At 38.3% G+C, this 14,885-nt stretch overlaps 2 protein-coding genes across 3 annotated transcripts in view; one reads left to right on the top strand and one right to left on the bottom strand.

Annotated features, from left to right (window-relative positions):
- Positions 1 to 14,885, top strand: part of Rnf38 (ring finger protein 38) — a 147,568-nt gene that overhangs the window by 61,005 nt on the left and 71,678 nt on the right. The window lies entirely within an intron of this gene.
- Positions 86 to 2,823, bottom strand: LOC101588600 (ubiquitin carboxyl-terminal hydrolase 16-like). Its single transcript, XM_012514918.2, is given in 2 exon segments — positions 86 to 2,079; positions 2,081 to 2,823. Coding segments are annotated over 2 exon segments (2,466 nt in total). The 5' UTR covers positions 2,791 to 2,823; the 3' UTR covers positions 86 to 323.

The following is a 14,885-nucleotide window of genomic DNA, read 5'->3' on the forward strand; positions in this document are numbered from 1 at the left end:
ACAGCAGGAAGAAAGCAGAGGAGACTTTTTAAAAATAGAATTCAAAGGATATATTATTATTATTATTTTTTTTTTTTTGGGAGTAAGTTTATTGACTGTCATGACCCACTACCCACATACTAATCACAGAGGACTTAATTCAAATTTCCAGAAACAAAGCAGGAATAAAAAAAACACAACCCACTGAATTTTCTAGGAATTGTTCCCTTTGGTTATAAATACGATTTCTTCTGTCATGTGAACATGATCTATAGTCCTAACTTTTTTATTGTTAATACAGCCACTGTAGAAAGCTATTAAGGCTTACAGAAGAAACACTATCCTTACAGTATTCTCTCATAAAATAAGAGGTCAGCTTGTGAGCTCAGGACTTTAGCTGCCAGTACAGCTTGCACATGGGTATCGCTGATGTGGAACCACTGCCCTTTGGTGGATTCCATTTCAAAATCTTGTGGAATATCACCATGAAGAACAAGAATAGAGAGATGATTATTTGCACTTCTTGCTTTGGCATAGGCAGTATAATGCCCTGATCTCATTGTACCACTGTGTTCAACAATTCCATATAAGGAATATAGTACTCTAGTATTTTCTTCAGCAACGTTCTTGCACTTAAGAGTACAAAAAGGAGCCAAATCTAAGATTTCTGGAAATTTTATGTGTTTATTAACTTTACGTAGGCTAAACCCAGCCTGCTGAAATCTCTTTAAACGAAGAGTGAGAACAGGAGGAGCAAGAGAAATTAGCATTTGCTTTTTAGCATTAGTGTAAACATGCTTCCTCTCACCTTTTATATTTGCCTTTTGTCCACTATATTGTCTCCGTGTGCATACTTCACATAGTAGTTTATTTGCATCTCGCAGTTTCTCATTACGAGTGAACTGATATAAACAATGTTGGATTGAACATTCATCAGTACTGAAAGCTTCCCTGTTTGCCAGAGTATAAAAAGCAGTTTCTGGATCTTCATTAACAACCTCATACAGCTTTGTCACAGGAACATGACCATCATTCAGAATCTCTATGTCTATTTCTTCAGGTTCAAGAGCACCATTTAAGTTAAGGTGTTTGAAATCACTGGAAATGTCCACTTCACCACTGCTCCCTTTCTTCAGACAGACACCATCTGAAGTCCTAGCACAGTCAGTGGAAGATGTAAAATCCTCTAGATCATTATTCATGTTGACATTTATTATATCTACTTCTTCTATGGTTTTCTGATGATCAGTTATGCTTCCTATTGCTTTTTCTTGGCCATTCAGATCTTTCTGATTAACACAAAATTCTTCATAAGCAACTTCCTCTTGTGAAATATTGGTGGATTTAATACCCATTTCTTCCTGAAGTGATGTTTCAGCCTCACACTCATTATCTTCAGGCTGGTCAACAGTATAGATATTATTTACATGAAGAACTTTTCCTTGAATTTTTTGTTGCCTTCTTTCATTCTTGGCTTGCTTCTTGGCTAGCTTCTTTGCTTTTTTCTGTAAGTGCTTACTTGTTCCTGAAGGGATATCCTTTCTCTCTTTCATGTAGCTATCATTATCTTTTTCGTCTTCACTCTCTTTACTGTCATCCTCCATTGTCTTTTTCAGATTTTTATCATTTATACTTTTCTTAACACTCTGATCATCTAAAACTGGAAGCGACAAATCAAGGAACGATTCATGAACCAAGGAGACAGTCCTACATTCATCACACATGATTGTACTGGTTAGTTTACCACCAAAGATGTGATCCACAAAACTTGGTACTGATTTTTTCTTTTCATAATCTTTCACTTTATTTTTTAGTTCTTCATCCAGTTTTTCAGTAGAATTACCAAATGCTTTAAGAATTCCTTTACTCACTCTTTGGTTTTCTTCTGATCTCATTCCATCCAATAAATGGCGAAGTAGTTCCTGGCTGTCTTGCTGCTGGTAGCCTCTAAACCACACTGCCTTTTTACAGACCTGAGTAAAGAGTTCTTTAGGTGTCACAATTCCCTTCTGGGTCTCCTGCATCTCATTGAGAAACTGGTTCATGGCTATAATCAGAAGGCCAGGAGGTTCAAGGTTTATTTCTAGGGGTTCTGTTAGCCAAATCAGGAGGTTCAATTTTTATAACTGCTCCAGACATTTTCACTTCCTTTAGTAGTTCTCTAAGCACTGGTGTTTGTGACAAATTCTGCATAACTGCATTGAAGAAACATGTATTTCCCAAATTACTGAGTCCTTTCACTGTAGTCTGGGAAGCAGAATTCTTGGGAGGATTTTCCTTTGCCATGTTTTCCGTTTTTTCCCTCTCCTGTTCATTTTTACTTTCTTTTTCTAATTTTTTATTTTCAAGTTCAATGTTCCCTTTATCTTTCTCTGGTTTTGGAGTTGTAACACTTGCTTGTTTTCTAACATAATCAACCACTTGGCCCATTCGGCCTGAACTGCAATACTGGACTTCATTGTCACACATGTAACACCAGACACTCCAGTTGTCCAAGCCAAGAACCAGACAGTGAGCCTCAGATCTTGGTATCATGTAGTGCTTCAAGGCATGCTGCTCCTGAGAATTTCTGCCACAACCCTGATGGCCACATTTAAGACATAGCCAAACTGAAGAAGTTTCTTCTTCAGACTGATCTTTTATTTTATTGTCCAGTTTACAGTCTTGGCAAATATTCCATTCTACATTCACCAAAGCCTTTTTCAAATTACCTTGTTCCAATCCTTTGCGAATGTGTCTGCACATAGGTTCTAAAGATTCAGAAGAATCATCAACCGGACCAGTTTTTCCCTTTGTCCGTTTCTTTCCCATGCTGGCACTTTATAGATTACTTATTGACATAAAATAAAAATCCACAGCGATAGCGCCCATAACTGCTTCCCCTAAATACACCTTTGGCCTGGATAGTCAGCTCAGTTTTCCTCTTGGTGTTGAACAGACAGTGACAAAGCCGACTCCCAAAGGATATATTATTAATCTGAACAAAAGAATCAAAATGCCTGATGTACAGTAAATAGTAAACCAACATATCTTTGATTTTTATGATAAATATTTTTGGTTTTTATTCTTGGTTATTGGCTTTTAACTCATGCTCCAAGGCAGGTGATAGCAACTAACATTTTTCTCCTCCCTTGGAGCTGGCCATAAAGGAATTTTTTTACCTATCTTTCTTCAAAATAGCTGAACACATGAAGATTCTTGCAAGGTCTTGCTTCCAGAGAGGGGATGGCAGCTCTGTGCCCCTCCCCTTATACTTTACCCTAGCCATCTTTTCACCTGTATATGTTCTTTGTAGTGTTTTGGGGTTTTTTTTGAAATAATAATCAGGTAACCATAAGTGTTTTCCCTAAGTTTTGTAATTGCCCTGAGCAAATACAGCTATGAGAAATGCTAGCTTATATCTGGTTGCTCAGAAGTAAGGTTGCAATTTGGGGTTTGTGAATGGGGCATCTAAAATGGAAGTAAGGACACCAAAGTAGAAATAGGGACAGACTTCAAGAGTCTGTTTGAGCCCTAACCTATGGGACCTGCAGTTACCTCAGGTAGATAGTGTCAGAATTGAATTAAAGAACAACTAAGCTGTTATCTGCCATGACAGGATTGCTTACTGGGTGGTGGGGAGAAAGCCCCAACTTTTGAGAAATCTGTGTTGACTATGGCAGTATTAACCACTACCAATCAATTATGTGAATAATTGGATTGTGACAGGATTGCTTACTGAGTGGTGGGAGGAAAGGCCCAACTTTTGAGAAATCTGTGTTGACTACTGGTAGTATTAACCACTACCAATCCAAGTATTTAAATGCAGTTTAACCAAAACTTGCATATTTTTGTTAATTTTATAAGATAATGTAACAGGAAATATAAAATAGTTGTATCAAATTTATTCAATACAAGAGTTGACTGAAATGATACCTGCCTGACTGATGCTTGGGATAGTCAGTATATAAACAGATGTGCTGCTGAGTGCCTCTTGGATATAACTGTTAAATGGTTAAAGCAGTGCCCCAAATATTTAAGCCAGAAGTCATTAGAAATATAAGAAGAAACTGACAGTCACAACTCTACAGGTATAGAGATATTGTGGAAGAAGGAATACCAATTAAGAGGTTAGTGAATGTGTCAACAGTAGTTATATTGGTTTTATAAAAAATATGGGTGTTTACCACAGTTTCTGTAGGTCAGGCGTCCAGTTCTGAACCCAGTCTTCTGATTGGGGTTTTACAAAGCTATAGTCAACATTGTTAGCTGCACTGTATACTCATCTAGAGTTTTGACTACAGAAGCATCAATTTCCTTCAAGTTTATTCAGGTTGTTGACAAAATTCAGACCCTAGTTTTTCACTGCCCTCCAGTCTGTCAGAGGTCTTATGCGATCCATACTTTCCTTACATGATCTTCTCCATAGGCAGTTAACAGAATGGCTGTTTGCTTCATGTAACCCAGTAGGAGAATTTCTCCTGTCAGCTGAGATGGAATAATTATAAGAATAACAGCTCTGTATCACCTTTGTCCAATTCTTCTGGATAGAAGTAAGACAAAGGTTTCACCTGCACTCAGCAGATTACACAGTGGTCACCTAAGTAGGGAAAAAAATAAGAATTAAAGATATTTGAATATTTTAACAAGCTGAGTTAGTGATTTTTTATAATGTCAGGGCATGCTTTAAATTTTTAATAACACTTACTGAGATGTAATTTTTGTATAATAAAATGTATCCCTTTACATGCATCAGTAGTTGTTTTTAGTATTTTGAAAGAATTATACATTTATTTCTACCATCGAATTTTCGAACATTTTTACCACCCACTCTGGTCATTTCTCATTCCTTTCCTCAGCAGTAGCAGTCATTTCTCATTCCTTTCCTCAGCTGTCAACCACTGGTCTTTCTGTGTATGGATTTGTCTTTTGTGCATGTTTTATATAAATGGAGTCATACAATATGTAGTCTATTATGTCTGGCTTCTCATTACATAGACATTTCAAGGTTCGTGTTGTAAGAATCAGTATTTCATTTCCTTTATGGGTGAGTAAGGTTCAATGGTATGGCTGTAATACATTTTATCTTTATATCAGTTGATGAACATCTGAGTTGTTTCTGATTTGTCATTATCATGAATAATATTGCTATGAACATTTGTATGTGTTTTTGTCACATAAGATTTTTAACATTTTGAAGAATCAAACTTTTCTAAGTGGCTGCACCATTTTACATCATGGTTAACTGTAATGTATGAATATTTCCATTTCTCCATATTTTACCAACATGTTTAAATTTGCTTTTTACATTATAGCCATTCTACTGTGAATTACCTTCTCATCATGGTTTTGTTGCATTTCTGAAATGACTAGAGATGCCAGGTGGGTTTTATGGTGAGCCCTTCCCAGTTCTCATCTTGGTCCAAGAAGTTTATATTTGTAATTCTGTAGAAAAGTTGTTGGAATTCTAACAAGTTCATTCCAGTCTATCACTTCCAGTGCAACCCATAATGAGAATAAAGATACTATGGCATTGTCTCAGTTACTTTTCTCTTGTTGTTAGGACAATTACCTGACACCCAAAATGAAAGAAGGAAAGGTTTGTTTAGCTCAGTTAGTGAAGGTTTTAGTTCATACTCAGCTGGCTCCAAGGCAAAGTTGTTACAAGGCAGGGAACAACCTTTGAAGGCAGTGACAAACGAAAGACCAAAGGGAGTGGCAGCAGCTCTGGTAGCTAACTAGCTCTCTCCGCTTTTTACATTGTAATGCAAATTACCCACCCCGGGGCTAAAGTGTAGCACTCACACCTGCAGCCCCAACATTGGATCAAGAATCAATCACAAACTCCAAAACCCCCATGACTGTTTGAGGCTTTGGTGGGACACTTGTACACAAACCATAACAGGCATATTTGTAGTTTGGGGAGTCAAGAGGGTCCTAACTCTAGCTAGGATTATGGTTAACTGGAACAAAAGCCTCAACTCAGGGCTGAACTTGTGTTTTATTAATTTGTGAAGGAGGTAGCTTAAAGATGAGTCACTATGGGAGTTGCAGGAAATATGGGAGTGCTGTGAGCTGAGCTAGGTAGGTGGTCTGAAATCAACTCTACAATATGCAGAAAGGAGGATATGCAAAGGAGTAATCTGCGTAACACAATTTGAGGTATTATGTAATGTGTTGGGGTCATTGTTTCAGCTCTGATATACAGTCTTTTATGCTCCAGAAGTCAGCCTCTTATTTAGAGGCTTGATCCCAGGGGACAACGTGGAGCAGAGTTCTCCTCCCTGCCTAGCTCACTAAGGTTCTCTGGGAGATACAGGGCACGTTAACACTGACCTATCATTTTGTTTCAAAGACTACACATCAGCACCTGGCTGGAATGATTTGCATTGCTTAAAGCCAATTAAAGTATCTGATAAGGAAAAGCCCTACCCAGCTCTGTGCATATCAATACATGGAAATAGGACCAGGGTTAGCCAAAATGGAGATGATTGCCCTTCTTTCAAAGACAGTTGTCCAGGTAGTCCTCCACAGGTTTTCTGTTTGTTTTGTTATTTTTTTAGGCAGTGTCTTGCCAATTTGCCCAGTTTAGCATCAAACTTGTCAGTTGTCTGCCTCAGCCTACCAGTTAGCTGAGATTACAGGCATGTGCCATCACACCTTTGGTTTTTTTGTGTGTGTGGTGGGGATTGAATTTAGGGCCCTTGTCCTGAGCTATATCCCCAACCCTTTTGAAATTTTTTATTTTGAGACAAGGTCTTGCTAGACTACCTATACCGGGATTGAACTTTATTCCTCCTGTTTCAGCTTCCCTAGAGTACTGAGATTACTTGAAGTAACCACTCTTAAGATTTTTTTTTCCTTAAATAATTGTCTCTATGAGTCTCTACATGGTTGAACTTTAAATTGTTTTGATTTTCTAATGCTGTTACAAAACTCAGTGGGGTAAAGCTACCATACTTTCAATATCTTCTATGGCTCCAAGGTTTTCTGTGTTCAGCTAGGTAGTTCTTGATAGGTTATGGCCCTAGTAAGAATTGCTGAATTAGGGCTAGTGAGATGGCTCAGTGGTCTAAAGCACCTACTTAGAAAAGCTTAGCAAAGCACAGGGACTGTGGTTCAATCCCTCAGCACCACATGCCAGCTAGCCCCACCCCCTGGTGGGCTGAGCTGGCCACACACACACACACACACGCACGCACACAAATAAATTTAAAAAAAAAATTGCTGAATTATTATGGTGGTCATCCAAAATGGCTGAAGCCCTTAAAACAACAGCTTACCTTCCCAAAGACGACTTCCTCCTCCTTCCCCACTCCAGCCCTGGGTACAACTTCTGTGACCTTTCCTGCCCACACAAGGGAGCCTCCAATCAGCTCATATGTCACTAAACCCGCCCCTCAAGCTCCGCCCCTAGCAGAAGTCCATATAGTCTCAGGCTCCCTGTCTCAGGTCAGAGGATCCGCCCATCTCCCTGCCCTGGGACTTCTCCATGTGTTTGGAATCAATAAAGTCTTTCCCTCCCCCATTTCTGCTTCTGTGCTGTGATGCCACCGCCACCATCGCTGTTGCCTCTGAAACATATCAGTTCTTGCTTGGAATCTGTCTTGCAGTTTCAGTCAAAAGGTGGCTGAGACTAGAATCATCTTCAAAGACTCTTCACTCCTATACCTGATGGTGGTTGACCTTCCTTAAGCTCTCAGCCTAAGCACTTATGTATACTGTAGGCTTTCTCACAGCAGACCAGCTTGATTCCACTAATGAATGGCCTAGGAGGACCACACACTGAGCTCAGAAGTCATAAAGCACAGCTTCTGCCATAGTCACTGGCCTGCCCAAATTCAGAGGAGAGAGCATCAACCAGTGAAACTACTGGGATGGACTATCAATGTAAATTTTTTTCAGTGTAATGTAACGAGTATGTAGGATGGGAAAACTTGTTGTGGCCATCTTGGAAAATACATCCTAGGCTGGGGAGATGGCTCAGTAGGATAAGCGCTTGACTGGCAAACACAAGGATCTGAGTTCAATCCCCGGTTCCGCAAAAAAAAAAAAAAAAAAAAAAAAAAAAAAAGATACATCCTGTACACAAATACAGTATGAAACCCAAGTTAAAATAGATAATGTTCTATCATAAGGATGCATGGCATTTAACTGGTCTTTAATTGTGTAGTCCTTGAAAAGAAACCATTATGCATTTATTCATCAAGTGTTTACTGCATGTTAGGTTTTTAAAATTTTATTTTATTTTTTATTTATTTTTAATTTTTTCTGGCGGAACCAGGGATTGAACTCAGGCCCTTGCACTTGCCAGGGAAGTGCTTATTCCGCTGAGCCATCTCCCTGGCCCCTGTATGTTAGGTTTATTGAGTTAATTTGGATTCTTATTCTTGGGGTGCTTACTTTTTGTGGAAGAGGCACATATGTAAACCAGTAAAAAACCAGATATTCATAAATACTATGCAAATTATTGAACAGTTGGTTACTCTAGATCGAAGGGAAGGCCTTTCAGAATGTTATATAATATTTTGGTCAAGATCTGAACAAGGAACAATCATGTGACAGGGCTATAAAGGAAATAGTCCAGGAAGAGGATATACTTTAAAAAGCCCTAAAGCTGAAAAGGTTAGGGAAATAAGACTGATGTGCACAGCAAGGTGGATGTGGGTGAAAGCAGTGTGAAATAAGGTTGGAAATTTCTAGAAGGCTTGAGCTAGATATTTATAATCCAAGGAAAGTTGTTTTAGTTTTATTCTGCTTATTATGAGGAACCATTGGAGGATTGTAAGCAAAGGAGTAGCATATCTTACTTAAAGTTTTTAAAATTTTATTCATTCATTCATTCATTTGATACAGGGTCTCACTATGTATCTTGTAGTGATCCTTTTATCTCAGCCTCCCTAGCACTGGGATTACAGACATGTACCACCATGCCAAATTTTGGTGGCCAGCACAGCATGTGGTACTTGGGGATCAAACCCTGGTTCTTGAGCTTGTGGAGCAGGCACTTAGACTGCTGAGCTATCTCCCCAGCTCCTGGCTTATATTTATTGAAAGAACTCTTTCGCTGTTGTGATTAGTTTTCTAAAATTGTGGGAAAACACATAAAATTTACCTTCTTAAGGATTTTTATTTTTTAAATATGTTTAGTATAGGGTGTATAGGGTCTCACTACACAGATTGGACTCATAACAATCCTCCTGTTTTCAGCTTCCCAAGCACTGGGATTACAGCCTGCACCACACCCAGTCTCAATTGCTGTTTCAGTTTGCCCTGGGGGTGGGGCCAGCAGATTCCATTGGATTTTATTTACCTTAATGCCATGTATCAATTTTGGCTTATACTTTCACAAGAGAGTGTTTTTCTTCTGGTGTCATTAAACATTATCCAAATTGTTATTTATTTTGTACATATGATCAATAAAAATTGTATCTGTTTTAGTATATAGTCAATACATACTTAGGTTTTATGGCTTTTCATATGTTCATTTATGAGTCATTTGTATTGTTTTTTAAAAAATTGTATCTTTGTATATATTTTCTCTTTAGGGATATTGCTGTTCTGTCATTTTGTATGTTTCATTGTGTTTATGTGTAGAAAAATCTACTTATATTTTCTTAAATTTTTGTTCACTTTATATATCATTCTTTTTTATCTACCTCAGATTTGCTATGTGTTATTATGTGACCCCATGTGTTTTTAAATACATTCTCACTTTTCTTTATTGTTACATAGGTATCATGAATATTAATATCAAAGGTAAGTAGACATACATATGTGACATATCTGACATCTGACAAGTACACAATTACAATAATGATACAGTAAAATTATAGTTATCTTAAGATTTTTGTTGGCCTTTAAAATGTCACTGCCTACTAATTTTATTTTGTTTTTATTTACAAGACATTGTAATAGGAACAAATAAGCAGAGAAATAAATGCAGGAGCTTAAATTTTATAATTACTGTACAAAGAGTTGTACTTCTGTAAGTGTTTTTATTGAAGGTTGTGATTTTTTTAAAAAAATGTTAGAATTATGTTCAGAGAACACATGTATACCATACTTCATTTTCCTGTGATGGGAAGTCTGGAAAGGCCTGTGCCATAGGTGGGAAGGTGCAAGATTTGGAAAGATGTGCCATATATATCACAGATGTCTGTGTAGACCCACTTTAGGCAGGGACCTAAAAGTTATATCAGTGAAATCTGCTGTGAGGACACTGGCAGTTTCAATGAAGTGGTCACACATTTCATGAATGTAAGATTCTAGAAATCTGTAGTGGTTCTGAACAAGTTAATGATCAGCCAGGTAACTGAGATTCAGTAGGATTCCCTAGAGGAAGGTTTGTTCCTCATCAAAGGCGATGTTCCTGTGGTCTGGTGCACTAATAGAACATTCTAATGGTTGTTACATCTCAGACATTTTGTCTTTTATTTCCATGTATTCCTTTTCAGTTGCTCATCATTCTCACAAAATGAACTGTGTTTTTCTATTTATTAATCAGTGCTTAATTTATTACCATACCTTATTTTCTTGACACCATGCATTTGGGTATTTCTTTAACTGGCTTTTGAGGTTACATTTTCTTTTATTGCTCCTTTCATAGACTTGAGCCTTACTCCTTCCTCTTCTTGCAACTGACCAATTTTGTCAGGCTTTCTTCCCCACATACCTCTGGAATCCCCTAGGTATCTATTCTGAGGCTTGTCCTTTGAGCCCACTACCAGCTGTTCTCACTGGTGTCCCTTTAGCTCAAGTTTGAGTCACGTTCCTACCTAATTATATTTAATCAACCATAGTAAAGGCTCAAGGACTTAACAGATGAGCTACTGTTAACAAATAAAAGTTGGATATGAAATATGGCTGCTAGCAAGTTACACTGGCCTACTTTGGCTTCTCACTAGCACTTGGCTTGCTGCTACTGGTGGGGTTTTCTTTCTTTCCATCGGGAGTTCCCTTAAATACACACTGCTGTTTCCCTTTTCCGAGTTGACTTTAAAGTACTTTGGTTTAGTTGTAGCTAGAGTAAAAATTAGGACAGCCTTTTAGGATGCAATTTAGAACAAAAAACTTTGGGTGTGTATCCCTTTTATGCCAGCAATTCTCCTGGTAAAATTTTATTTTTATTGATGTTTTGTCAAATGCATGACAAGTTAATCATCTGTACCAAAATATTCATGACATCTTTTTAACACTGAAAATATATTATTACATTATTTTAAAAATAAAAGATGATTCATCTCTAACAATGAACTAATAAGCTTTGTTGAAAAGAACAACCTAAACCAAGTAGGAGGGTCACAAGCTTGAGCCTAGGCTTGGAAATGTAGCAATTTAAGTGACAGGCTAAAAATTGTAATGGGCCAGTACAAAGAAAGGCCTTGAGTTCTCAATGCTTTGTAACACAAAATAAAATCCCAGTTATTTTTCTTTCGGTGTTTGATCACCTAAAATACAAATAAGCCAAATGAATCTTAAAAGACGCACTTCCCCTGTGCAAGTATTGTTGATATTTTGGTAGATTTTCTTGTATTTTCCTATGTAGAATGATATATACATATAACTTAAAATTTTTTGTGTATGTGTGGCAGTGGTGTAGATTGAACCTAACCCATTTGCGCTGAGCTGTGTTCCCAGATACCCACTGTGCTTTTTTTCTTTTTGAGACAGGGTCTCAATAAGTTGCTGAGGCTATATGCATACTTATTTTGTAAAGCACTTTTTAAAGTCATATGTTTGTTTATTTATTTTTATTTTATTTTGGCGGAACCAGGGATTGAACTCGGGCCCTTGCGCTTCCTAGGCAAGCACTTATCCTACTGAGCTATCTCCCTAGCCCCAGTCATATGTTTATTGAGATTAATCTTTCCATGCCAATAAGGCCATATCTACCTGATATGTGAGACTTTCCCCACATTGTAGAATCTTCCCACTGATAGGCATTTAGGTTGTCTCTAGCTGTAAATATATCCAGCTTTTGTCTATTCTGAAAAGCATGAGACAAGACATAATTGATTGAAATCCAATTAAGAATGAAATGCAAATAGATATTTTTTTTAAAAATTAAATGAACCCAATTAAAGCACCTGCTTAGGCAGATGCAGGGACCAGTTTTGATCCCTAGTGTGCCCACCCGCCCCTGGGGTGCCCTAAGATGGTGACTCAGACTGGGCGTGGTGGCACACTCCTGTAATTCCAGCTCTTGGGAAGCTGAAAACAAGAGGATCACTACAACTCGAATCTTTGTAGTGAGACCTTTTAGACCCTGTACTAAATACATAAAATTAAAAGAAATTGAACCCATGGGGGCAATTTAGCAACCAGTGAGGGCTGGGGATGTAGCTTAGTATAAGGGCCCTAGGTTAACTCCCCAGTATTACTACAAAATAATAACCTGGATCTGTATTTGGTTAAATTTCTCCTTTGTCTCTGGCCAAGATGGATTCAATGATATTCGCTGAGATGAAGCTGCTAGAGTAATGTTCTGGCGAAAGTTCTAGCCATTATAGCTGCTCCCAAGATGCTGTCTGTCCATCAGCACAGAATGAGTGTGAACTCTACACACACATATACATAGATGCACACGTACACATACACATGTAAAGTCAGGTCATATAGAGGAAGTCTTACTACCTGATGGTCAGCTCCTATCTATACACTTTGCTGTAGAGGTTAAATATGATGTGATGTATGGCACATGTTTTATTTGCACCGTTAGCTTGCTACATTTCGTTTTATATGGGCTTTGCATTCTTGGCTGTGTATTTCTGTTATGTGGGTCTCTTTCTGACTCCGTTAACTATGCATTTAGGTTTGTTCATTTTTAACCTCTTAAACTCCTCCTTGGTCAGTGTTTTTTCATCCTGCATATACCTTAGTCCCATCATGCCTTCACCATCCTAAGAGCTTGCCCTCTAGCATCCCAATTGCTGTCCCTGACATCTCTCGTCTGCACTGTGTTTAGCCATCTAAACATAACTGGTTGATGTTAAAGGTTTTAAGTGGAGTTGCAACCTTTGAGCCTTTTTTTAAAAAAAAAAATGTGAGCCTTTGCTGCCCCCTTCTGGTCATTAGTAGCTATAAACTAGCAGGATTCTACTAATTTCTTTTTCCTCTTTTGACACTTTGGGCAGAAGCAGTTTATACTGTTTTGCAATGGATCAAGTCTTAGTATGCTTGTACATACTTCTCAATGCAGCTTCATCTTTTAGGTTTTTATTTTATTTTTTTTTTGAAGCCTGTTTTAGTGAAAGGGAGCAACTGTTGAAGTGGGGGTAGGTATGAGCAGAATTGGCTCTAGGGAAATTTAATAATTTTTTTTTTTTGCCTTTTTCCTTCTTTTTCATTGCTCATTCCTCTGATTTTGCACCTCATTTCTGTCTGTCTGTCTGTCTGTCTCTCTCTCTCACACACACACACACACACACACACACATTCTGCCTCAGGTTTATTTGTACAAAGAGCACAGGAGGACACCAGCCCCCTACAGATGGCACCCCAGGGGTCACACCAGTCCTTCTGTTTTTACATCAGCAGATAAGAGGCTTTTACTGTGGAGCCTTCATGGCCTCAGCGCGGGCTGGAGCCTGGGCCTTTGGCCAGCAAGGCCTGAGATCCTTGGCAATGCAGGCACAAATACGCTTCCCAAGCTTGGGATGGGCAATATAGGCAAGTTGAGCAAGCCTGCAGTTTAATTCCTTTAGGATGATCTTGGGCTTGACCTCCTTGGGCTTGATGAGGGCTTTGATAACCTCAGTGCATACACTCATGGCCTTGGCATTGTCTGTCTGTATCTTCTTGAAGCCCTTCTTGTTGTGCTTCTTGGCAAAATGCATGTTCCTAAGGAACTTGGGATGTACCCCCTTCAGAGATTTGTATCTTTGTGACCGAGGTTTCTTGATGCTGTTTCTGTGCTATTTTTGAGACTGGTTGTGCATGGCATGGTTCTAGGACTTGGCCATAACCGCACTGTAAACCATAGCTCACATTTCTCTTTTGTGAAGTTGTCTTGTCTGTTTTTTTGTCTTTTTTAGGGGGAAGGGGTGGTTGTAATTGTTTTTTAGGTGAGGTTTATTTTTTGGTTTTGGTGCTGAGGACCGAACCCAGGGATTCCAACTTGCTAGGCAAGCATTCTATTGCTGAGCTAAATCCTCAGCCCCTCATTTCTTTTTTGTAGTTCACCTATTGAAAAATTGGAATTACCAGTGCTGTGAAATATTTACATATAACTAATTTATTGAGTACGTTGTATATACTCAATGCTTTTCCAGATTCAATGATGCAATCCTTGTGGCCATGAAATTTTTATTCTGTTGTGTAAGAGAGTCAAATACACAGTTGTAAAATAGATTAACATACTATGATACAATGTAAAACAGATTAATACTGTATTATAATACACAGGAGAGGTATTACGTCAGGAACTGTTTGGTCTTAGTGGAATGAGGTTATAGTCAGGACACTTGGCAGTGTATACGATGGAAGAACAGCCCTGTTCCTCACAGTGGCAAGCAATGGGAAACTGGTGTTATAATTAGTAAAGTTCAGGGGCTTCCTGTAAGAAGACCATTCCCTCTACCCAACACATACTTTGGCATTTTCTCTCCATGTGAATGACTCTTTAGCATCTGGACAAGCAATTATTTGAGCAGCTCATTGATCATGCTTTCCAATGTCTTAAAATAGGTGATGATCCTCTTTTCATCTTTGTGCATTCTCTGCCATCCAACATTCCCTGTAGGTGGATATCAATAACAGACAAGTAGAAATGACCTGTCCATAGGTGCTTACACTTTAAGACATTTAATAAATGCTTCAGTGTGTTATGGCAAATGTATAAATGGACAAGAAAGTCTAGAGCCTCAAAGTCACCTTTTTTGTAAAATAATATTTCAAACAATCATTTGTAATATTCCTTGATGTTC

This window comes from Octodon degus, unplaced genomic scaffold (genome assembly GCF_000260255.1).
Source record: "Octodon degus isolate 3935 unplaced genomic scaffold, OctDeg1.0 scaffold00045, whole genome shotgun sequence".
Classification (NCBI taxonomy): Eukaryota; Metazoa; Chordata; class Mammalia; order Rodentia; family Octodontidae; genus Octodon; species Octodon degus.